General features: G+C 49.8%; 1 protein-coding gene across 3 annotated transcripts in view; it reads right to left on the bottom strand.

Moving 5' to 3' along the window:
* Nucleotides 1–26,478, bottom strand: part of PREX1 (phosphatidylinositol-3,4,5-trisphosphate dependent Rac exchange factor 1) — a 203,288-nt gene that overhangs the window by 58,009 nt on the left and 118,801 nt on the right. For all 3 annotated transcript variants that reach the window (XM_008014635.3, XM_008014628.3, XM_073006013.1), the window contains 5 exons: nt 26,054–26,215; nt 18,592–18,725; nt 10,483–10,601; nt 8,755–8,904; nt 7,079–7,226 (listed from right to left, as the gene is read on the bottom strand). In XM_008014635.3, coding sequence (XP_008012826.3) covers nt 7,079–7,226; nt 8,755–8,904; nt 10,483–10,601; nt 18,592–18,725; nt 26,054–26,215 — 713 coding nt within the window. The remainder of the gene's footprint in view (nt 1–7,078; nt 7,227–8,754; nt 8,905–10,482; nt 10,602–18,591; nt 18,726–26,053; nt 26,216–26,478) is intronic.

Below are 26,478 nucleotides of genomic sequence, written 5' to 3'. Positions count from 1 at the left end.
CAGATGAACAGAGGGAATGGACAAACATGCAGGAAGAAATAATAGGGGGGCCAGAAAGATGATGGTGGGGAGTCAGGAGAGCTAACAGTGACGAAACCATGTCATTTCCATATTCAAAAGCCTCCCACAGGCTCATTATTCAGAAAAAAATCCCAACTCTTCCCACATGGACATAACAAGGCCCAGCATGACCCACTGATCTCACCCCCAATACCTCTCACTAGTTACACCTTAGCCACACCTACCATCTTTCCCTTATTCAAAAATACCAGACTCCTCCCTGCCTCGGGGCTGTTGCACTTGCTGTTCCTTCTGCCTGGAAACGCCCTTCCTCAGCTCTTCATGCAACTGTTCCTTCTCATCCTTCAGGTCTCAGCACAAACATCACCTCCTCAGAGAAGCCTTCTCTGACTACCTCATTTAAAATGGTCCCCGACCCCTATCCCATCCATCACATCTCTGTGTTGCTTTCTTTTTCGCACTTTTCACTGTCTGAAGTGGTCTTGTTTACAGAGTTATTTCATCTCCCCCAACCAGAATGGAATGACATGAACAGAATGTTTTCTCTGTCTCATTCATGGCACTATCCCAGCACCTACCAGAGGGCCTGATGCAGAGTGGGACTCAATGATCATTTATGGAACAAATGAAGGAACGAACCATCCAACAGAAAGGAATGTTCTGGGCCAGGCGCGGTGGCTCACACCTGTAATCCCAGCACTTTGGGAGGCCGAGGTGGTCAGGAGATCGAGACTATCCTGGCTAACAAGGTCTCTACTAAAAACACAAAAATTAGCCAGGCGTGGTGGCGGGCGCCTGTTGTCCCAGCTACTCGGGAGGCTGACGCAGGAGAATGGCGTGAACCCAGGAGGCAGAGCTTACAGTGAGCCTAGATTGAGCTACTGCACTCCAGCCTGGGCGACAGAGCAAGACTCCGTCTCAAAAAAAAAAAAGAAAAAGAAAGCAATGTTCTGAGGTCAGCAAGAAGCTCTCGGGGAGACAGAAGTGCTCCCAGGCCAGAGGAAGATAGGCAGCTTTTCCAATTCCCACATGACTGCCCGGTGGGGAGAGGCTCAGCCAGGGCCCCAGGTCCTAGTTCTTGCGGGTGCTTCTCAGGCTCAGCCCAGAGCTCAATCCACTCAAAAACTCAGCAGGAAAAGGGAGAGCCTGGAATGGGACTATTTCCGCCGAGGCAATCTGTGTTCAATGAAAGCAGGTGGCAGCTGGCCAGAGCCTGAGCACCCTGCTTATCGAAACCAGCTGTCCTGCCTCCAATTACAGGGCCAGAGGGGGGCAGGGCTATTTTTAGCTTCCTAGCGTTTGGCAGAGCAAAGACCTGCCTGGGTGTGTAGGTAGCGGTGTGTGCTGGAGCATTCAGAATGCCCTGGCTGGAGGCAGAGTGGAGTGCAGAAGAAATGCATCTGCTTTGTGGGACAGGGGCCCCGGGTGGGGAAGGGATGGTTCTGGGTCCTGTCCACCCCCAGTTCCATTCTCAAAGTCTTGGAACTCAGAGACAGGGAGAATGTTGCCAGAAGCTGAAGGAGGGGAACAGAGGTTTGAGTGCCCACTCTCGGAAGCTGGAGACCCGGCGTCCGGTGGCCCACCAGCTGTCTAATTGGGGGCCGCGTCTGGCACTGATTAGCGACTCTGTGGCCAGGGTTAGGGGCCAGGAAGTATCCCACAGCAGCTGCTGGGACAGAAGAAGACGGCCCAGAGGACAGCAACTCTGCCCTATGTTTCCGCCCAAACTGGGTCTTGCCACCTTCTTGTGGATCAAGGAGGTGGGCAAAGCTGGGCAGGTCCTTGTATCTCTCTGGGCCTCATCAGGGCTCACCTGGCAAGTGGCTCGCTCAGTCACCTTCTGAATTTAGCAGGCAAAATTTCTAGTCATATGAAATCCTGAGCTGGGAGGCAGTATGCAAAAACCCAATCAAATTCATCTCTAGGGCAGGGGTCTCAAACTTGTAAACAGGCAAAACAGGCCAAGAGGAGACTGTGCGGAACCAGCCAGCACCTGCTGTGTCTAAAGCTGGCGGTCACTCTTCAGTGTAGCCCATCGTGGCCCATTATGTTAGAAGATGAACGCATCTAACAGCTTCTCAGGCAAGTGAGGAAATCCAGCATTTCCTGTGAAATCTCCCCACCATTAAATGTTCATGTTGAGTCCAATATTTTCTGAAAGCACTACATGGGCTGAGGAACATGTCTGCTAACTGTATCAGGTCAGTGGGGCACCGCTAGCCACCTCTGGGGTACAGGGGAGTGTTCTGGGCAGGGGGATTAGTGTGCAGAGAGGCCCTGAGAGGTAAGGTCAGGAAACCAGCGATCTGCCAGTGAGGAGGGGCGCTGGGGTGCAAAGGGCAGCTAGGTCCAAGCTCCCAGAAAGACGCAGCTCGGGACAGTGTGAGGAGAGCTGGAGACACAGGGAGAAGGCAATCTAGCTTGATGGGGAGTTTGAGAGTCAGGGATGGCGGGATGAGTTGAGAGTTAGGATATGTCAGCTTTCATCCCTCCTTCCTTCCTACCTCCTAGAATCATTCACCCAGTAAACATCTACTTAGCCTACCATGGGCCACGGCCAGGGCGAGGCACAGGGAATACACAGGGAAATGTCTCTGCAGTCTTCCTAAGAAAGCTGTCTGAGCTCAGGCCCAAGGTACCACTTATGACCCAGCACAAGAATCCCCTTTTCCTTGCCTGATCCCTCCATGGGCTGTGGGCTCCAAGAGGGTAGGGACTGGGGGGTACCCACTGGAATACCCACCCCTGTGACTCCACAGCTCAGGGATGCCTCCTGGAGATGACAATGCTGGACAAATCCTTACCAACCCTCTCTGCATGCTAACACCCTGCACCTGTGCGGACAGGTGACCAAGACACTAAGGCCCCTTCCACCTTGGAGCCTTCCCTCTGGCAGACATCCATAACCGAACGGCATCTAATCTATGCCAAGGGTGAAACCCAAGGCCTTCTTTTTCCAAGAAGCTTTTCCTGACAGCCCTTGCCAGACACGCCTCGCCACACCTAGTCACCCTGAGCTCCGACAGCTCCACCAGCACCCTCAATCCGGGCCAGGGTGACGAGTGACATCCTCAATTCACTCCACTACCGAGACTCCTCCAGTGGCTTCCCAGAGCACCAGGAAGGAAATGTGAGCTGCTTGCCAAGGCCCTGCCTGAGGTGACCCCCTTTAACTGCTGGGGCCACATCTCCTGCCCCTCTGACCACTCACCTCCAGCCACAATGGCCTCCTGCTGTTCCACCATCACTCACAGCTCACCCCAGCCTCAGGGCTTTTGCACCTACTGCTTCCTAAGCCAGGAATGTCGTTCCCCACACCCTCTCATGGCTGGCTCTTGCTTGTCTTTCAGATCGTGGTTAAATGTCACTTCCCCTGAGAGGTCCTGACTGCCCACTCTGCTGAACTAGCCCCATTTCCTCTTGTCCTGACTTCACTCTAAGTATTTCCTTAGCGTATTCAGCAAGTGGCTGAAATTCCCTTCTTTCTATCTGTCTCCTTTTCTGTTGTCTGATCTCCCCCACTGGATGCTTACCTCTATGAGGGCAGGGACTTCATCTGTCCTATTCCCAACTGGCACATAGTGGGGACTCAGTAACACTGAGTGGTGAATGAATGAGCGAATCTGCTTTGTCTCTCCTGCTAATCTGAGGATACCAGAGGGCATAGGCCATGCCCCCCGCAGCACACCCTCCACATGAATACACAGATTTTCTTCCTTGCTTTTTAAATGTGGCATCTAAGAGTTTTTTCTCTGAGTGGGACAGAAAGAGGCCCCTCCTTCACACACTCATCATGCACAGCCAGTACAATTCCCACGTGTCTCGCCAGCACTGTGCTGCACAAGTCACGTGTGTTCTCTCACTGCATCCTCTGACAGTCCTCAGAGGCACGTTTTATTATCTTCCTTTAACTGATCATTCACTGAGGCTCAGAGAGGTTAAGAAACTTGCCCAATGTCACACAGCTAGAAAGTGAGAGAACCAAAACTTGAGTCTAAATCTAACTCAAAGCCCAACCCTTAAGGGTGATAAAGACAAATCAGGCCAGGTGCAGTGGTTCAGGCCTGTAATCCCAGCACCTTGGGAAGCCAAGGCGAGAGGACTGCTTGAAGCCAGGGGTTTGAGACCAGCCTGGGCAACAAAGCAAGACCCCCATCTGTACAAAAAAAAATAAAAATTTGCTATAGAAGCCTGGCGCAGTGGCACGCACCTGTAGTCTCAGCTACTCAGGAGGCAGGAAGATCGCTTGAGCCCAGGAGTTTGAGGCTTCAGTGAGTTATGATCACACCACTGTACTCCAGCCTGGGCAACAGAGCGAGACCCTGTCTCTAAAAACCAAAAGATAAATCAGACACTTTTTATATTCATGCAGTTCCTTAATGGTGGAGAGAGATGTAGAGAGAGGAACTGCTAGGGAAAAATAAAATGTGCTAAGTAGAAATAAAAATGCATAGACGAGGCAGAGTACAGTGGGAGACAGTACCAGTGTGGCTTTGTGATCTTGTACAGAACCCTTCCCCTCTCTGTGCCTCAGTTTCCTCACTTTTAAAATGGGGAAAATGGCAGTGCCTGTTTCACGGTGTTGTGTGGGGATTAAAAGACAGGGCTGAATGCCAGTACATGCAGCAAAGGGCTTGATCAATATCTCGGTGGCTACCAAGTCCTTCCACCCCAGAGGACCAGGGGGGCATCTTGGACAAGAAGACTCAGTAGTGGAACCCTGGCAGGGGTAGCAGGATCACAAACCCTAGGGCTGTGTGTACAGCAAAGCCGTGCAGGAAGAAGCGTTTATCAGAACAATCTCCTGCAGAAAGGCTGGCCCTTTCAGACCTGCAGTTACAAAACAAGCCGCAATCCTGGCTCCATTTCAAATGGGCAGTAAAAGAAATCTCTCTAATCCTTCCTGAGGAGGCAGAACACTCCTCGAAGTTCTGATCACAGACAGGCTGTCTCATCGGTCCGGACTGGGCAGTTTGGCAGAAGATGGGAAGGTTCTCCGGCCCCAGGGGGCCCGGAAGCAGGCCCTCCTGAGAGAAAAACCTCCTTTCCTGTGGGATTAGGAGTTGGCTGAAAAGGCCAGCCAGGCCGCTCCGCCCCGCCCCACCCGCCCCTGCCAGCAGGACTCCAGGGCCCAAACTCTCCTCTCCATGGAAGCTCAGAGCTGGAGTTCCTGATCCTTGAGGGCAACAGGGCACTGAGTCCAAGGCACCTTGCAGGTCTGAACCCTCCCACCTGCTGCCCCTCCACCACAAACCTCAGGCCATAAGTGCCTGCTGTCCCCAAGTCCACACTCGGCCTCCGTGGCCTGCGCAACATCCATACTGCACCCTGAATGTCTATCAGCATTTCAATCTCCACCGGGCTCCTGCTCCTTCCCAGGGACCTGCTCCTGCCTCCCCGCCTCTTCCTCCCCCTGTCTTCTGGGGCACCACCTTCTCGACAGCAGCTCCACTCAGGGGTCTCTGCCCCCTACTCCTTCCAATGCCATCATCAGGCCCCAGGGCCCAGGCCTGCCTCTTCTCTCCCTTCAGGTTCCCTTGCGCAGTTGAGGCCATCTTGTGGCTGTAAAGACCATTTAACGCCATATCCCATGTGTAGGTCCCCAGTGCAGACCTTTCTCCCCAAGTCAAGATTTTGCATCCAACCACCCAGCCCACATCTCCACCTGGGTGTCTACCAGTCTGACCGTAACCAGTCCACAACTGCACTGGTGGGCTTCCCGCTGCCCCCTGCAGCCTGCTTCTCCCACCGTCTTCTTCCCCTTCTCAAAGGAGCAACTCTAGCTTTCCAGCGCCTCGCAGTCCTGAACTCCCTTTATTTTTCCACCCCATCAGCAAATGCTGTTGCCTTCCAAGTTACCCAGAACACAGCCACTGCTCCCTGCCTCCACAATGACCATCCTGGCTCAAGCATGGCCCACGCAACCTCTCACCTGGTCCGCAACACTGTGATAAAACGGCAGCTTTTACCCTAGGCCTCTGCAAAGGCTTTAGGAAGTGGAGGCAGCTTAAGTCCTTACATTCTAAATAAAGTTCCCGCATTGCCGGCAAACTTCTCTCCCCAGCTGCACCACAAGTTTCATGAGGTTGCAAGTCCTTGGCACTGTCCTTTCCGGAGTGTCTAGCACGTTGTAGGGCCTCAAAACAGCCTGGTCATTTTACAAGGACTGGATTTCTTCTGCCTCTTCCATGCCCCAGCCTTCACCCTCAGGTGACCTGAGTGTCAGAGCCAGCCTATCACACCTGTGTTCTGACCCCTTTGAACCCGTTATAAAATGGGGCTGTATTTCCCACACAGAGAAAGTGGAGGCTCTGAGCACTGAGGTTATAGAAGCTTCCCTTGCCCCTCACACGTAACTCAGGAAGAGAGGCCTCACCAGCCACCCTCCCTGCTGACACCCTGACCTGGGACTGCCAGCCTCCAGAACTGTGAAGCAATACATTTCTGTTGTTTAAGCCACACAGTTTTGTGCGACTTTGTTATGGCAGCCCCAGCCAAAAAAAATGGGGTGGGGGTGCCTACCTTTATTCTTCCAGCCCTTAAAACACCTTTGTAATCAATTACCTGTGTTCAATACCTCCCTGCCTGAAATACCTAGAGTGGCTTCTCTTTTCCCAAGTGCTACAGCAGCATTTTTCAAACCGTTAGTGCTTTATGAAACAATGTCATGGGTCTTGCCAGCATTAATTTTGAAATGAATGAAGAAGCAACTTGAATAGAACAGAAGGAATAGAACAGAATAGAAACAGATATTCTCAGAGTGGGATCAAGCACAGTAAGCTCTGTGAAACCTCCGCTTCAATCATGTATTACATGAATGGGTGTACCAGGTCATGGTGGAAAACTTATGTCTGGCAGTGGCTTGAAAGACCTGATTCAGGGACCCCACTAGCCTTCTTGACCTCTGAGAGCTGCTCCATGAGGATTCAGGTCCTTTTGTGGCTCTGGCCAGGACGGCCCCTGGGCAGGGCCAGGCTGCATGGGTGGATGGGGATGATCTGCCCCACCTCCAGCTGAGAGCCCGGGGACCCAGGGAGTTCAGGGTGAGGCCACTCACTTGCCAAGAAAGCATTTGGGGACAGTGCTCAGCTTTCTCCGGCGGTCCTTGATGAGGTTCACCTTCTTGTTCATCATCATGTGGTACAGCTTCTCCCCCTTCTCCGCAATCATGACGTAGGCGTCACGCTCCATGCCCAGCTTCAGGCCTGCACAGGGGCACGGTCAGCACTGGAGAGAGCACCAGACCCAGGGCAGGGAGGGGTCGGGGGGAGACAAGGGGCAGGCCCACAGCTCCTGAAAGCCGGCCTGCCACCTGCCCCCCGACCTGCCCCCCACCACCACCACGCCAGCGGCAGCTAGAGGGCCCCGACTAGGGGCCCTAGGCACTGCCCTAGGCACCTGCCAATGACACCTCAAAACAATCATTTTACAGACAGCAAAGCTGAGACCCACAGAGGTTAAGTCCTGGGATAACAGGGGGTCATGCCTTCAACCCAGGAATCAAGCTCTACAGCTATGTTCTTAATCACTTTCCTATGTTGCCTCCCCAACCCGAGGGTAGGTTTCCAGATTCACAGGTTATCAGAAAACTTGTCAGTATCTTCATTCCAGCCCAGTGATAAAAGCCTGGTCATTCTTCCAGCCAACACTCACAGGACCTGACCCTAATCTCTGCCCACATTTTTCTATTTTGACTCCCATCTAGTGTTGACAACAGCAAATGCTTTTATAGCACCTACTATGTGACAGTACTCCTCATGAGAAACCCATAATAATAAGGTGCCATAATTATCCCCATTTTACAGATGAAGAAACTGAGGTCCAGAGAAGTTCCGTTCTCTGCCTAAGGTTGCCCAATTGGAAGTGGTGAAACCAGAATTTAGACCCAGGAAGTTGGTTCCAGATTCGTGCTCGTGACCACTGTGAACCCAGCCCTGAGTTCAGGATGTGGACAACCACCAATTCTCACCACCTAGACCCACCTGGGCCACACCCCCACCCATGATCCCACGTGCCCAACAAAGACCACGGAGATACTGATCGGCCTCAGCTAGGCCACATCCCTGAACCCCATCCCAGTCCTGACCACACTCTCAGCCCTGATCAATTTCAGAGGTCACAACCCTGCCTAACCAGGCACCCAGTTCAGTGGTTTATCTGGCCTAATATCATTTTAATAAATGTTGATGCAACATTTAGGATCAGAAAATGTCACCTAAAAATCCAGATGTCTAGCTTCTCTAGACAAACAATCCATGGATTTGGCCCCACTGGGCCCATATTCCTGAGAGAGGATGGTGGCTTGTCTTGGGTGGAAGTAGGGAGAGGAGAGGAGAAGCGGATGGGTATGATATATATGCGAAAGGCAGAGTTAAAGGGACTTGTTGATCTATTGAATTTGGGGAGCAGATGTTGCAGGGGAGACCAGGGATGATATGCACAGTTTGACTCGGAACTGTCGGGCAAAGGGAGGAGCCACTGACTGATATGCAGAAGTTGAGGGGAAGACCCTTCTATTGGGCCTCAGTTTCCCCATTTGTCTAGTGGGCAACCTCTGAGGTACTACCAAGTTGGAACAGTCCCAGAGCTCCCTGTCCCTTCAAATACCTGCTTCTTGCAGCTCTGATCCTCCTGAAAAGGACCCTATGCCCCTTCCCTAGACACAGCCCCCACTCAGAAGAAGCCACGCACAGCTCAGGGGTCCCAAGCGAGCCCCCCAAAGCCACCGCTCACTCTCGCGCTGCTCCCGCTCGCGGATGATGGCGTCCAGCCACTTCTGCTTCTCCTCCGCCGTCTTGGCCATGCAGACAAACCACTTGTTCTTGGCCGTGTTGTGGATCTTCCAGCCATTGGTGACGGTATAGCCATTGCTGTGGTAATCCGCTAGTGGGGGCAGGAGGCAGAGGTACAGCAGACACTCAGCCGCGTGACTCTCAACACTCCCCATTACCAAGCCTTTCCACCCCAGCACAGGGCAGGGTCCTTGCCTGCATCAGGATGGGGAACTGGACTTCCAGCCCTTCAAACGCTCACTTCTTATCCTTGTCCAGTGGACAAGGAAGATCTTATGCAAACAAAGACCCCTCTCAACCACTCAATGACAGAGGACTTCATTTTAAGACTTTGCATCTAGGCACAAACACAGCAGTGACTCATGGGGAGACACTTACCTGGAGCCCCAAAATGCTTCCTGGGCTCCTCCCATCTCACTCGGGCACTGAGGTTACTTAAAACTTTAGTGCCAGACTGACAAGCCAAGTTAAACATGGGACCCCTACCCAACGCTGGCTGGGATGGGACCTGGAAAACCTCTCAAACAGGTTAGCATGATCTAGGGAAGCGAAAGCCTGAATCTGAGGAGGGCTCCACAGGCTTCATGAGACTGCCAAAGGGGCTTGTGGCTCAAAACCAAGCAAGAACCCCCGCTCTGGACAAGCTCAAAAGCACACATACTAGGAGATGCTCACATGAGCCCTCACAGCGTCACTGTACGTGACCGTGAGCGGTGGAAACAGGCCAAATGTCCATCACCCAAAGAATGCATGAAGCGTGGAACGTTCACGTGGTGGAACACTCTGCAGCAACGGAAACCAACAGGCTGCAAACAGCTACGTGCAGAGACGTGGATGAACCCCACCAACGTGGTGCTGAGTGAAATAAACAGTTTGTTAAAAAAATGCAGACCATATTTTTGGCGTGGGGAGACAAGATGTCACTCTGTCGCCCAGGCTGGAGTGCAGTGGTGAAATCATGGCTCACTGCAGCCTCGACCTCCTGGGTTCAGACAATCCTCCCACCTCAGCCTCCCCAGTAGCTGGGACCACAGTTGCATGCCACCATGTCCGGTTAGTTTTTGTATTTTTTGTAAAGACAGGTTTTCTCCATGTTGCCCAGGCTGGTCTCAAATTCCTGGGCTCAAGCAGTCTGCCCACCTCAACCTCTCAAAGTGCTAGGATTACAGGCGTGAGCCACCACACCCAGCCACCATATTTTATGACCATTTAAGTAAAATGGTCACGACCATTATATGACCAGGTGGGTTGTATATATATACACACATATATATATATAATCACATATATGTAAAGCCACTTAAACACATGTAATCATATAACCACTTATATAAGGTTCAAAAACAGAAATTTTAATTAAAATGTTTAGTCATAAATGCTTAGGAGATAAAAATGTTTTTAAAAAGCAAGAAAATGATCATCACAAAATTCAGACAGTGGTTACTTTTAGGGGGAAGAAGGTATTGCAAGGAGGAAGGATTTGGGGTGCAGTGTTTTATTTCTTAACTTGAATGCTAAACACCCAGATATTTGCTTCATGCATCTGTGCTCTGGGTACTTTTCTGTAAGTAGGTTACATCTCATGATAAAAGAAAAAAATATATTTAAATGAAACAGAGAGAGTGCGAGGGAGCAGGGAGGGCTCAGGCAGGGCTGGGGGAGGGGCTACCTGTCCCATCTTCCACGTTTTCGACCTCCATGACTTCAGTGTTGATTCGACCCCTGAAGATGTAGAGGGAGCCATTGATGGATTTGGTCCTCTTAGTGGACTTCTTGCTCCCGGTGACCCTGAAAGACAGTGAGAAGTCAGTGTCCCCTGCACGTCCCCTCCCAGATGCAACTGTTTTCAATAGCACAAAGGGGAACGCAACACTGAGGGGAGACCAGGGGACAGAGAGGAGCCCCAGGCAGGGTTCAGGAGCGGGCTTGTTTGGCTGGTGCTGGGGTAACCTGAACAAGTCACTTCTCTTCCAGCCACAGCTTCCTCATCTGGAAAACAGGCTAAGAGCCTTCCTGACCCCACAGAGCTACTTTTCAGCTAAGAGGAGACGTGGGAGACCAACAGGAGGTAACAGAAACCCAATCTTCTTGGCTAGAAAATGGGGACAGGCCTATTAAGTTTCTCAAAGACAGGAACTTCCTGAAATAGGACCAGAATGGAAGGAGGCTTGGAATTGGTGGTCCATTCATCCATCCATCCATCTATCCATCATCCACCTTCCCATGGTTCAATCATTCACTCAAGTGAATTCTATCATTCACCCATTCCTATGGTCTAAATGTTGGTGTCCCTCCAAAATTCATAAGTTATATCCTAACCCCCAAGGTAATGGTATTAGGAGGTAGAGCCTTTGAGAGATGATGAGGTCAGGGGGAAAAGGACCTCATGAATGAGATTAGGCCCTTATAAAAGAGACCTCAGAGAGCTTGCTCGCCCCTTCTGCCACGGGAGGACACAGCAAGAAGGCACCATCTATGAAGCAGAAAGCAGGCCCTTGCCAGCACCGAGTCTACTAGCACCTTTAATCTTGGACTTCACAGCCTCTAGAACTGTACAAAATACATTTCTGTTTTTACTTTATTTCATTTTATTTATTTTTTATTATTTTTAAGACAGAGTCTCGCTCTGTCGCCCTGGCTGGAGTGCACTGGCGTGATCTTAGCTCACTGCAACCTCCGCCTCCCGGCTTCAAGTGATTCTCCTGCCTCAGCCTCCCAAGTAGCTGGGACTACAGGCATGTCTCACCATGCCCAGATAATTTTTTGTATTTTTAGTAGAGACAGGGTTTCACTGTGTTAGCCAGGAAGGTCTCCATCCATCTCCTGACCTCATGATCCACCCACCTCGGCCTCCCAAAGTGCTGGGATTACAGGTGTGAGCCACCGTGCCGGCCTTATTTTATTTATTTATTTTTTTTTGAGATGGAGCCTCGCTCTGACGTCCAGGCTGGAGTGCCGTAGTATGATCTCAGCTCACTGCAGCCTCCGCCTCCCGGGTTCAAATGATTCTCCTGCCTCAGCCTCCCAAGTAGGTGGGACTACAGGCATGTGCCACCACACTCGGCTAATTTTTGTATTTTTTGTAGAGACAGGGTTTCACTACATTGGCCAGGCTGGTCTTGAATTCCTGACCTCAAGTGATCCACCCGCCTCGGCCTCCCAAAGTGTTGGGATTACAGGTATGAGCCACCACGCCCAGCCCGAATTTCTGTTGTTTAAAACCTCCAGTTTCTGGTATTTTGTTATAGCAGCCTGAAGGGACTAAAACAGTCACTCAACAAACATTTGGCCAGAGCTTCCTATGAGGAGGATACCAAGTCAGGAGCCACGGGGAGTCACTCATCTGTGTAACCAACAAGCCATGTGGAGAATGTGCCAGGCACTGTTTTAGGTACTGGGGCTGCATGGCTGAACAAAACAACGTCTCTGGGAACTCAACTTCTAATATAGGGTTGGAGGCGGGACACAGAGACAGTCCCTAAGTAAGGTAAACCATATGTTAGATCAGAGGCTCTGGTGAAGATAAATGCGCTGGTGAAGATAGGGCAGAAAATGAACTCCCAGAGCTCAACGGCCACTTGGCGGTGTGCACAGGCCTCTGCTCCAGCAGGTGGGCTGTATGCTCACCAAGAGCCAGTGGGTGTGTTCCCACACCGACTTGGCTGATGTGTACTTGTTACTCTAAGTGGGTAAATGAAATATGAGATAAGCTGAGGATTCGGGAATGTGGAAGAGACTTATCCCTCTGAAAACTAAGTGTATGGGGTGAAGATGTGGGCTTCTGCTGTGTGTGTGAGATGGGAGCCACGGAGGGCTGGAGCACAGGCGGAATGGGATGGACTTCGGTTTCAAGAGACTCCCTCTGTCTGCTGGTGGAGAAGGGACTAGAACCAGAGAGGAGACCACTGCAATCATCCAGATGAGAAAGGATGAGAGTGCGTATGTGCGCGTTTGTGTGTGTATACACATACATATAAACATATACATACATATGTGCATATATTTTTGTAAACTTGGTATTAAAGTATAAAATCCACACAGAAAAAAAATGCCCAAAGCAGCATTAATATGGCTCAATTAATTTTTGCAAGGGAACACACCTGTATCAACATGTTTAGCTCCCCATAAGCACCCCCTTACACCCCTTTCCCATCCCTGCCCTCTTCCCCTGACAAGGGTAACCACTGTCCTGACGTCTAACCCCATAGATTTGCTTCGCCTGTTTTTGAACTTTACACAAATGGAATCATAAGTGTGTACTTTTGTGTTCAGCTCCCTTCATTCAGCCTCACGGCTGTGAGTTACCAATGCTGCCGGGTGGAGTGACGTGGCCACACACTGGGCTTCTTTCCAGTGTGGTGCTGCTGTGAGATTCCTGCACGTGCCTGACAGAGACATTTCTTTGGGTTAGATACCTGAGGAGCTGAATTACTGAGTGATAAGGAATGTGCATGATTAGCTTTAGGAGATACTGCCAAGCTGTTTTCCAAAATAGTTGTACCGATTTTCCCATGCCTAACAGTGCAGGAACATTCCAGTTGTCCCCTATCCTCTATAACTGGTATTTTATTTCTCATTTTGGCCATTATGGTACGTATACAGTAGTAGCTCATTAACATTTCATCTGTAGTTCCCTGATAAGTAAATAACCTCAAACACCACTGTATGTTTATTAGTGATCTGGTGCCTTCTTTTGTGAAGTGACTGTCCCTTGTCATTTATTGTTGAATTTTCTTAATTATTTAAAGTAGAGGTTGGCAATTGTTTTTTTCTGAAAAGGGCCAAATAGTACACATTTTCAGTTTCGTAGGCTATACGGTCTCTTTACAACTACTCAACTCTGCCCTTATGGCATCAAAGCAGCTAAGACTGTATAGAAACAAATGGGTATAGCTGTGTTCCAATAAAACTTTATTGACAAAAATGGGCACAGGGCCAAAGCCGGCTACAGGGCCTCTTTATATATTCTGGAGGTGAACACTCTAGCCATTATACGGACTATAAAAACCTTTTCCCAGTCTGTGGCTTGTCTTTTCACTCTCCTCACAGTATTTTTTAATGAAATTCTTAATTTTAACATAGTCTAATGAATTTAGTTCTCCTTCACAACTATACTCTCTGTCCTATTTAAGACATTTGCTTACCCCTAGGCTCATGAAGATATTCTCCTTTGCTTTCTTCTAGAAGCCTTATTGTTCTACCATTTACATTTAAATCTATGATCCAGGTGAAGTTGATTTTTGTGTTTGGTATGAGGTAAGGGTCAAGAATCACCTTTTCCCCCACTGGATATCAAACTGACCAAGTACCATTTATTGTACTGCATTAGTGCTTTTGTTGAAATTCAAATGACTGCTTACATGTGGGTCTATTTCTAACTCATTATTTGATTCCATTACTCTACGTGTCTGTTTTCATACCCAAAACCACGCTGTCTTAATTACTATGACCTTACAGCAGGACTTGGAATCTGGTAATAATGGTCCCTTAGCTTTGACCTTCTTCATAATTGTCTTCGCTATTTCTGTTTCTGGATTTTCCTGTAAATTTTACAGTCAGCTGACCATACACACACACACATACATACATACACACGTACACAAACCCCCTCCTAGAGTATTTATTGGAATTGCACTGAGGTTCTGGACAAAGTTTGATGACAGGATGAAAAGGACTTGCTGATGACGTAGGTATGGGGACAAGGATAGCTCAAAATCAAGCAGATTCTGTCTTCAGCTCCTGGGCAAATTTCTTCTCCTGCCTCCAGACTCAAGCAGGTATCAGCTCTTCCTGGGTCCTGAGCCTGCCAATCCTAGGATCAGAACGACACTATTGGCTTGTCTTCAGCTTGCAGACAACAGAACTTGGGACCTGTCAGCCTCCGTAATCACATGAGTCAATTGCTTATTATAAATCTCTTTACACACACACACACACACACACACCCTATTGGGTCTGTCACTCTGGAGAACCTTGACTTAATACAAATTTTGGTACCATTTACTGGTAATGAGGAAGATCCAAGGGGCAGAAGTAAGATAAAAAAGAGGAGCCCTTTTCAGACACAACTGAAGTGTGAGCTACGTGTGAGACACCCAAATAAAGATACACATTTCTATTTCTTCCACTTGACCACGTACCAGGCCTTATTCTAACCACATTACATGTCTACCCTTTACATGTTTTACTCTGTAAAAACAACCCCATGAAATGAGGACTACTTTTATCCCCATATAACGGGTAGGAAAACAGAGGCGCACACAGCTGACATAATTTGCTCAAGGTCACACAGATAGTAAGCAGAGCCCCTATGTTCTTTTTTTTTTCTTTTTCTTTTTTTTTTTTTTTTTTTGAGACAGAGTCTCGCTCTGTCCCCCAGGCTGGAGTGCAGTGGCGCCATCTCAGCTCACTGCAACCTCCACCTCCTGGATTCAAGCGATTCTCTTGCCTCAGCCGCCCGAGTAGCTGGGATCACAAGTGCATGCCACCACACCCGGCTAATTTCTTTGTATTTTCAGTAGAGACGGGGTTTCACCGTGTTAGCCTGGATGGCCTCGATCTTCTGACCTTGTGATCCGCCTGCCTCGGTCTCCCAAAGTGCTAGGATTACAGGCGTGAGCCACTGCGCCCGGCCCTCTGTGTTCTTAATGGCGAAACGCTACTGCTGCCTCTAAGATGCTAAGCAGGGGGTTGAGATGCATGCGACTTTGCTCTTCTGGGTCTTGGTTTCCCCTTCTGGAGGATGGGAGGTGGGTTTTTAAAACACTCCTTCCCGTTGTCCACTTCAGACACCCAAGGAGCCTCTGCTTTTGAATTCGCCCAGAAGCACTGTGAGTCAGAGACCTCCCCTGACCCATGTCCTGGACGGGTGGTGCCCTGCATGACCCAGACAAAGACAAACACAGTCAGCAGTCACCAAGCCACTCCAGGCATTGCCTGCACCCACATCGGACTCAGGCCGGGAGATCCGCTCACCATTGCCCAATCTCCTGGGCCTCTCGGAGCTCAGCCCTTTGGCTCTCCATCCAAAAGCAGGAATGCTGGCCGCCTGCCAGCTTCTCTCAAGAGACAGATGCGCCCTTTCCCTGCAGCCGGCCCGGCTCGCTTGTGGAAGTGAGGTGGGGAATGGCCTTGAAAGGCTCAGGGCACCCACAAGGAAGGCCCTAGGGAGCCCACTTGGAATCCAGTACTATCAGAATCATCTGCTGTCCCTGCACAGGTGAGACTGCCTCAGAGGAGGCAGAGCCTGCACCCGGAAGCCAAAGGCTGAGTAAACTCAGCTAAAAGTTGGGAGCAGGTCACAGAGGCCTAAAGAGACGTTCTGTTTTCCAAACCCCAGTGTTCTGGGGAAAGTGCCTGCTCCAGACTGCTCGGGGCTCAGGGCGGACATTGGCAGCAGCCCTGAAACTACCCAAGGAGGACTCTGAGGACAGCCCCAGAGAGACCAGAAAGGAGGCAGGGAAAGAGGAGAAGGAGGCATTCATGAGCAGACAGCAGGACATGAGACAGACAGACCTCAAGGAGTGGGCGGGAATGATGGAGCAAATGAGAAAGGGCCATGCTGAGCCAGCCACTGGGAGAGAGCAGAAGCAGGAGGCCCAGGCCCTCACAGGGAGGGCCAAGCCCATAACAGGGGGGAAAGGGCAGTGGGGAAGAGCCTGTGGTTTCAGAGCCTCCTGTGCACCAGGAGCTGTACCTGTGTGACCACACCAGAGCCAAGTTAACAACAATGGTGCTGGCAGCTACTATGCTGTGCACCCACTATATGCCAGGCACACTCACATATCTGATCTTCAGCGGTCCTAAGAGGTACATACAATCATTGACGCTGTGTTACAAAAGAGGAAACTGAGGCACAGAAAGAGGCAAAGTCACAGAGCTGCAAAGGCGGCTAAACAGGGATCCAATGGGGGGGCCTAGCTCTTAACCAAACTCTACTACAAGAAGGGTCTGATCGTCCCCACTTTACAGAAGAGAAAACGAAGGCTCAGAGAGGCCCACTGGACGAGGAGGACAGTGGGAAGCCCACACATGGGTATGGAGCATCCATTATTCATCCAGTGGTAAGGTTTCTCACTATACCTTAGGAGGCCAGCACAGACAGACAAGGAAACTGAGGCTCAGAGATGATCAGTGGCATGGCCTGGACCACAAAGCAAGGTATAGGAAATGCTGAAGGCAGGGCTTAGGGCCTGGACCTCAGGCCTCAGCTCTAGTCTTTGCTAGATAGAGGAGTTAAGAAGCCTCTGAAACATCACTATTTTGTCCCTAACACAAAGTAACAGCAAAGAGATTTTGAAAAGTGCTGCAGGGGTCAGCTGAGACCATCCTATAACTGCTGAACATGAAAACGTAAAGTCAGGAATCTCTCTGTGCCAATCCACCCACCCACACACACATCCAACCATCAGTTCCCATAAACTACTGCAGGTATCCACCCCCCGCATCCACCGCCTAATTTCCCCTCTCCCCAATCATTCACCCATCCATCCACTCAGTAATCCAACTGTCCCACTTTCCCTTCCAGAGCCCAACCACCTCGGCAACTGTCAACCAAACACTTACCCATCCACCAACATGCCAACCAACTGGCCATCCATCCATTCATCTCCAAACCTCTGTCACCCACCCACCTTCCCAATTATATAACCACCCACCCATCTACCCATTCACTCAATACACCATACCAGAAGACCCCAATCTACCATTCATCTAGATACATATCTGCCAATCTTCATATCCATTTCTCTAACTGCCTGAACATCCACACATGCCCCCAGCTTTCCATCTATTCTTCCATCCAGCCATCTCCTAAACCTCCAAGCATTCAAACACTCATTCACTCACCCACACGTCCATTCCAACATCCATCCACATTCCTTCCTTCCCTCCCTGCCTGCCTCCTCCTATCTACCATCCATTCACCTCCCAAACCTCCACCATCTGTGCCTCATCCCGTGTGCCCACACAACCCGTCACCACACTTTCCATCACACATACACCTGCCTCTGTCTACCTACTCAGTCATCCATCCACTTACTCCTAGACTCTACAGATTGCAAGAAGCACCAGTGAGAGACACAAAGAAGCTGAAGAAACTATCCCGACCCTCCGAAAACTGAACAGTGAAAGAGCTTCACTCCTCTCGAACCCTCAACGTTTAGATCTTAGAATTACAGGATGTTGGTGTCACAAAGAACCTCCCAGTTTCCACAGTCATCTAGACCTACACTATCCAATATGGTAGCCACGAGCCACAGGCAGCTACTGAGCACTTCAAACATGCCCAGGACAAATTCAGGTGTTTTGTGAGTATGACATACACACCAGATTTTGAGGACTTAGTGTAAAAAAAAAAAAAAAACCCACCACACAAAATATCTCTTTAATAATTTTTTAAATAATAATTACATGTATAATTATAATTGAATATAATATTCTAATATTTGGGGATCTATTAGGTTAAATAAAATATATTATTTAAATTCATTTTACCTGTTTCTTTTTACTTTTTTAAAGGTAAAAAAGTAAATTTTTTTTACTTTTTTTTTTACTTTTTTACTTTTTTATTTATGTCTTGACTTGTTAAATTTTTTAAAGGCTACTAGAACATTTAACATAACATGTGGCTCGCATCATATTTCTACTAGCAGCACTGATTTAGAACAAATCCCTCACCTCACAGGAAAGGGAGGCCCAGAGAGGGGAGTGACAAGCCCAGGGCATCACCTGGAAGAGGTAGCAGGCTAGACCCCATCCCAGTGTCCTGGCCACTCACCTAGATTTCCGCTTGCAGTAGACGAGGAGGTTGTCGAAGAGGAAGAAGGCCCTTTCCTGGATATTGCCTGCCGAGATCTTTAACAAAGTCCCTTGCAGAAGGAGCTGAGTGCAGATGTCGGTGAGGTTGGAACCCTGGGAGAGCAATGAGGATACAGTGAATGAGCCTACCCAGGAACATCCCCTTCCTTTCCCAGAGCCAGACCTACTACTACCACCTGCCGCACGCCAAAAACTCCACCAGCAAGCCTGTCAATGGACAGAAAATCAATACGATGTGATTAGTGGTTTCCATCTGCTGAGCACGCCAGGAAAATCCTGGGGAGGGCACACTGATATGACCGCATGTCCCTTTTACAGGAGAGGGACTTGGGGCTCAGGAAGGAATGACTCATCCAGCTCATACAGCTAATAGGTCCTAGTCAGCATCTGGGTATGTTTTGGTTCAGTTTTTGTTTTTTGGATTTTTTTTTTTTTTTTTTTTTTTTTTTTGAAGTGGAGTTTCACTCTTGTTGCCCAGGCTGGAATGCAATGGCGCGATCTCGGCTCACGGCCACCTCCGCCTCTTGGGTTCAAGGGATTCTTCCTGCCTCAGCCTCCCAAGTAGCTGGGATTACAGGCATGCACCACCATGCTCAGCTAATTTTGTATTTTTTTAGTAGAGACAGGGTTTCACCATGTTGGTCAGGCTGGTCTTGAACTCCTGACCTCAAGTGATCCAACCGCCTCGGCCTCCCAAAGTGCAGGGATTACAGACATGAGCCACCACGCCTGACCTCATTCAGTTTTTACTGTGGGGTTTTTTTTTTCCACCTATTCCTTCCCCACTATTTATTTATGTCTTGACTTGTTACTATATACCCCTCATCTGAATGCCCCTTCTGTAAGGACAGGGCCCGAATCAACTATGTGCCCTGTGTATGCCCAGCACCCACAACATTCTCTGGCACACAGTAGGTGCTCAACAAATGCAATGTGTAAAACATCAGGGGCAGGATCCTGTGGGCATTCCACCTAGCTAAGCTAAAGATGTACATGTCAATCCTAAACCTGGTCACCTATGCTGAGAGGCAGGGGAAAGGGTGATAAAGACGTGCATGAAGTTCACTGAACATCAGTGAGCATCCGGGCAGAGTGGCTGGGAAAGGCAACAGGGAGGAGCCAGCAGACCTTGGAAGACAAAAATTAAGATAAAGAGGCTGGCTGGGCGTGGTGGCTCATGCCTGTAATCCTTTGGGAGGCTGAGGCAGGAGGATTACCTGAGGTCAGGAGTTCAAGACCAGCCTGGCCAACATGGTGAAACCCCATCTCTACCAAAGCACAAAAATTAGCTGGGCATGATGGTGGGTGCCTGTAATCCCAGCTACTCAGGAGGGTGAGGCAGAGAATCGCTTGAACCTGGGAGGCAGAGGTTGCAGTGCGTCGAGATCACGCCATTGCACTCCAGCCTGGGTGACAGAGCAGAGCTCTTATCTTTAAAAAAAAAAAAAAAAAAAAAAATAGAAAAAGAGGCTGAGGGCAGGGATGGGAAGGTCCTGGTTGGGAGGGATCCTCAGAGCCTGAGGTCACATAGGTCACCCTGAAGCCGAGAGGACCCAGGCAAGGGCAGAGAGATCCCAAAGTCCAAAGAGAGAAGAAAAAAGACCTTGGTGGGCACCGAATGCCAAATGAGGCAGCCCCTCAATCCACGTCCCTCTTCTGTCTGCCGTTTTGGGGAATGGAGTCTTGCCTGGTACTTGGCTGCCCAGCCACAGACTACATCTCCCAGTGCCCCTTGTGCCAGGTGTGGTCACATGACTAAGTGATCACCAATGTGCCTCACTGCCAGGGCACATCCTTGAAAGAACATGGCTTCCCTCCCTTTCCTCTTTCCACAGGCTGGGGTGGTGGGATACACTGCAGCAGACGGTAGGGTAAGGAGCTGGAGGGAAACTGGGTCCTGGCAGAGCAGAGCTGCCCACCCCAGCCTGGCTGTCCACCTCTGCGCTGCTAATGAGAACTGCGTTGCAATGCTAATGAGCCACCTCCCTGAGGCCGCTGCATCGCTTCCCTGCGGCAGTCAACCTCGGACTTTAATTAATACAATAAGGTACAGACAACAGGGTGCCACGGACATTTAGGCCCAAGGAATATTATGCAAAAGCAGTGTTTTAAGGGAGTTTCATGTGACAGACCGGCAGATTACACTGAAGAAAGAAACAAGAAGTGATGTTGTCCCTGCCTGGAAATGAACTTGGGGAGAGAGGAATAATTATTCACAGAATCTCCTTCCCCAAACACTGAACACCCAGAACCAACATGGAGTTCCTACCCCACTGGGACCTGCTGACTCAATTCTTTCTGAGACCCAGTAAGGGGAACTGGTTCTGGCAGCTGAGAAGCCAGGCTGTCTCCTAACGGCCTACAAGGGACTCTCTCGCTGGTGTTAGAGCTGGTGTGCTGTGTGCCCATGGCCCAGTTGGGTACAACAAACCCTTTCACTCAACAGTGCCAGAGACCCCTCTGGAGACCGGGAAAGCAGCTTCCTTGTGGTGAAGAGCTGTGCAGCCGGGACAGGAGCCTGCACTCATTATCACACATCACGGCCTTCGGCTTGGCTAGGGGCCAGGTGGGCATGGATGACTGCATGCCCACAGACAGATCTCAGGTTTCCAGCGAGGCAGCAGCCTGCTGCACCAAGACTCAGGGCTGTCATAAGGAAGAGCCCCTGGGACCCCAGGCATCCTCGCAAACAGGGTGACAGGGGACTCCCTGGAGCTTCATCATGGCCCATGGGCAGCACACAGCAGACACCGGTTCGGCAGTCCCTGAAGCCCACGTGCCTCCCCTTCCTTTTGCCTTGGCTCCCTCATGCCCACCCACCAACCCTTCTAGGCTCCAAAGGGGCAGTTGAAGAAGAATCTGGTACCTGGCCCAGCTGCCAAACCCCAAGGTCACACAGCCCTAGACCTGAACCCTGCTGCCAAGGCCATCTCGGGGGACCTAGGAGAGCAAGTGCGCCCAGCCTGGGAAGCTGCCTCTCCAGCCTTGGCTAATCACCACCCGGCCAACTGCAGCTGAAATGCCAAGCACACTACAGGGCGATACCCCCTCCACCCCACCCCTGCTGAGAAGCCCAGCCGTACTCTCAATCTCCCCGAAATCTTTGAATCCAGGTCAAGGGTGATGCTGGGGGTTGGATGCACAGGGAAGAGGCTAAGCACCAAGAGATGTGGACCAGTCAGGACTCAAGACCTCCTTCCTTCCAGACATGCACACTCAACCATGATGGAGATGGAGATGACAAAACCTTATACACGCAAAGCCAATACATGCATCGGGTGGCCACATGCCACGCACTGTTCTAAATATCTTGCACAAACTCAGCTAATCCTCAGGACAATTCCCATTTTACAGATGAGAAAACTGAGGCACAGCGTGGTAAAGTGACTTGTTCATGGTCACATAGGTGGTAAGGCAGTGAGGTGGAACTTGAACCCAGACAAGCAGACTCCACTCCCCTACCCGCTCACCTCTAACTCAGGCCGCTCTTCGAGGACAACCTGAAGAGTTTTCTTTGCAATCGTTAGTCTAGAGCAGGAGTCTCCAAGGGGAGAGACCCTGCCCCACTGGGAGCCCAAAGCACCCCAGGGAGGGTAGGAAAAAACTACGAGAGCTTTGTAGTGATTTTGTTTCCTCACTCCTGTTTCCTTCTCTCCCCTTGTGGGTGAGTGAACAGTTGATCATCTCCTAAACCAGGGCTTCCAGATCCAGAGCCACAAAGTGGAGTGCCCACCTGCCTGCCTCCCTCCCTCCCTTTCTTTTTTTTTTTGATAGAGTCTCACTCTGTCGACCAGGCTGGAGTGCAGTAGCACCATCTCAGCTCACTGCAACCTCCGCCTCCTGGGTTCAAGCGATTCTCCAGCCTCAGTCTCCCGAGTAACTGGAATTAACAGGCGCGCTCCACCACACCTGGCTAATTTTTCTGTTTAGTAGAGATGGGGTTTCACCGTGTTGGCCAGGCTGGTCTCAAACTCCTGGCCTCAGGTCATCCACCCGTCTCGGCCTCCCACGGTGCTGGGATTACAGGTGTGAGCCACTGCACCAGGACTGTTTCTTTCTTATTAAGAGCACACAGTTCCTTCTCGTCACTGTGAGCTTCCCACGGAAGTCCATGGGGCTGTATCTGCAGTGTGCCTCTGAGGAGGCACAGCCCACACTGGGCACAAGTTCTAGTCAAAGCTCTTGGATGCTTTTTCCATCTAAAATAAATAAATAAAGAGATCCCACTTTGCTGCCGGGGCTCCTCCTGACATGTATTGGACGTTTTCTCTAAGCCACTGCCGAGGACTCTGTAAGCATCAACTCCCCCGTCCTCAAGTGACCCATGACGGGGGTACTCCCATGATCCCGACTTCGCAGATGAGGAAACTGAGGCAAAGAAATCTCTCCCCACAGAGGCGGCTGTCTCATTTACTCACTTGCAAGGTTTTGTGACACTGCCATTTCCTTGTGCTCAGCAAAATGGATTCGCAGATTAACTTATCTGGTTTTAACTAAACCAGTCTCACAACAAACAGTGGCTCACAAAAGATCAGGGGCTAAAAAACACACATATGGGAGATCGAACTCATGAATGATGCAACCTCAAGCAAACAGCAAGAAAGTGGCCAAGACAAGACTCCCCTTGCTCCAAAAACAAGCCCCTTGTCAGACATATTTCACGAGAGAGACGACAGCCATCGGATCAGATCAGTAAGAGGTCACACAGAAAGATGGGAAATAACCAAGAAGAATATCTGAAATAAAGACGTGCAATCACTGTCATTAACATGAACTGCCCCCTAAGTCATGTTCTTCTCAGAGACTGTAACAACTAACAGCATGGAAGCAGCTCCACTATTAGACATTAATTTGTCTAGCTAGAATGTATTATTTTCACAAGTCACCTTGAGGAACAAACTGTATTTTAAAAACCTTTCTACTTCATAGGAAACAATTTCATGTTTTTCAAAGGACATTCATATTCCATACCTCACTTTATCTTCCAAATGAAACCAAAAAATAACTTCAGAGATATTATCACTAAAATTAAACAAATAGGAGAAAATAAGGCCCACCAGGCAAGACAAACTTACCTGAGGCAGAGCAGTCTGTAAGTTACAGGGCTGGGCCTCAAAACCCAGTCCCCATGCCTCGGCCGCCTCATCTGTAAAATGGGAATAATAGCACCTCCCTTGTAGGGTTGGAAGCTCATAACAGGTGCTAAATAACTGCCAGCAATTCTTATTTTAAGTCACTTTATTTCCTATTGCATCCAGAAACACCAGCCACTGAGGGCCACTGAGTTCTCAAACTGTACATGTTCAGGGTCACAAAGGGTTTTAGAGACCCTTGGTTCCCATTTCCCTAGGCCCTTACCAGAAAAAAAAGGCATCTGGAAATCACTTCTGGTGCAGCTGCCAAAGAGCTTGCTCAATACCCTCTCCTCCGGGGCCCATGTGAGAAATTTCTTTTCCAGCTGAGTGCCAGGAAACTCTGTCTCCCAGAAGAACTGCTTTGCTTCTTCCTTTTTGGACAATATTAGGTAACTTATATGTGTTGCTCTTTTCACCTTGGCTTCCAGGAAACTCAAAGTCCAAATAGACAGATGTTTAAATTAGTCACCTCTGTTTGCTCTTGAGGTTCAAAGTGGCCATGTGACCCATTTCTGGCCAATGTAATGAAAGGGGACACCTGCATGGGGCTTCTAGAAAAGGCTTTCCTCCACCAGGGAAGAGAGCTCCCCACTAACTACCCTGGCCATGCCCCTGTCTCCTCTGGTTTTGAACACATGGTGCCTGGAGCTGCTGCCTTCATGGAAGCATGAGGGGAAGAAGAGGATCACCAGAGACCAAATCAGAGCTCTGACATCATGAGGCTGAGATGAGAGTCTTAGAGGATGCATCCTGACTGACGCACCTGAGGATCAGGCAACTTTCAGATGCAGGAAACAGAAACCAAGCCGTGTACTTTTAAGCAAAAAGGAAGGAGGGGCTTTACTTACTCACTGAAGGGGCTAGAGGAGCCAGGAATCCAGGCCAAGGGCCCTAGAAAACCAACCTCACTGCAGAACTGACCCACGAGGGGAACCACCGCCCCTGCCCCAGGTGGGAAAGGAAAATCAGAACATCACCTGTCCAAGCTCAGGCTCCAGGAAAAGGTGGCCCAGGCAGCACTGAGGATCCAGTAGTTGTTGCCTCAACTGTCAACTGCAAAGCCGTCCCATGGCTGCTGTCCCACCAACAGTAAAAAAGGAATGCCTATGCCATGCATCTGACATGCAGGAAGCTGGCGCCTGGGCCCTCTCCTAATGTTACCACGGAAAGCCAGACACAACCATGGCTGTGCTTTGCTGCAAAAATAGCACAGGGGTGGCCTCTACCCCACTTCCACCTTCCAAATCTCAAGCAGCTGGATCTGTTCTTGGCCAGACCCCAAATCATATCCCAAAATGAAGCTGGGAAATAGAGCTCTTTACTCTCCAGCCTCAGCTGGGCAGGAAGGCCCAGCAGAAGGAGAGCGGGGGACATGGCAAGTGGATTGGCCGATCCACAATACCCACCCCTCCCTGAACACAGCACCCTCCTCTCTGCAGCCAAACCCATAACCTCACAGCAATACAGCCTCACATTTAGGATTCCCCAGCACAGAGAAAAGAACTAGAAATCCCAAATATGGCAAGTGCCTCCAAAGGCCAGAAAATCCAAAGGGCCTAAGGCGTATGATTAACGTAACAATCCCTGCCTGAGAGCCTTTCATCTTCCCTCTTAATCTCCCGTTCCAGCTGTATTTACTCTGATACAGATTTTTTCATTTATTCATATTTTTCCATTTCCTTCTACGGATTCACAGGAAACCTCTAATAATCTAAGGAAGGCATGGGGACTTAAATCCAATGATCTCAAGAACCCTATCCCCTAATAATCATGATAGTAATGCCAACAGCTACCATTCATTGAGTACCTACTATGTACCAAGTACAGATGAGGATACTGAAGTTCAGAGAAGTGATGCCATTTGCCTAAAGTCACCCAGCAAACGAGTGTCAAAGCCAGAATTCTGTCCTGGAGTGGACGCTAAAACACTACCCTTGACGTTGGCATCAATAGTTCAAAGGCCTCCACATACCAGGCAATGCATGAAAGAGAAGGGGTGGGGAGATAACAGGGGATGGTGGGGACTGAAGGAAACTAGAAGCTAAAGTGACTATTTCCATGAGATATAGGGGCCCAGTGTCACCAAGTTTTTAAGAGAAACTTGAAATGCGATTTTTTTATTTGGATTTAATTGAAAAATAATTAAGCAATCTTTTGCAAACACTCTGTAGACCAAACAAAATACACTGCAGACTGAACTAGGTGCTCAGGCCTCAGTTCATGCCTGCAGCTATGCACCTCCTGACCCCCTGCAGCCCAGGAGGCCCCCTCCTGTCCTGTACACACCTCCCAGCCTTCAATGTGGGACTGCAGCTGCTCCAGGGCTTCCAGCTTCTCCATCTGCCGCTTGGTCTCATTGATGTTGGAGCAAACGGTCTTCATGGCCTGCAGGGCACTCTGGACCGCGGGGTGGTCTGGGTGCTTGCCGGGAGTCCTCTTGGCCAGCTCCTGGGGTAGAACAGACGTGGGGAGAAGAAAGCAAGACATCAGTCCAGAGGAGACCCAGGCCAGAGCTGAACCCAAGAAAACAGACAAAAACTCCTTGCCTGGTGGACATTATATTCTAGCAAAGGAGATGAGCCAAAGAAAATTCAGGTATGGAATCTAGTGTCAAGCAGTGGTAAACACTAGAAAGACAAATCAGAATGACGGAGAGGGAAGCACTGTTTCACAGGGAGGTCAGGGGAGGCCTCTCTCTGGAGGTGATGTTT

This window comes from Chlorocebus sabaeus, chromosome 2, assembly GCF_047675955.1.
Source record: "Chlorocebus sabaeus isolate Y175 chromosome 2, mChlSab1.0.hap1, whole genome shotgun sequence".
Classification (NCBI taxonomy): Eukaryota; Metazoa; Chordata; class Mammalia; order Primates; family Cercopithecidae; genus Chlorocebus; species Chlorocebus sabaeus.
The sequence above is the reverse complement of the archived record's forward strand: the minus strand, read 5'-3'. Positions and strand labels throughout refer to the sequence as shown.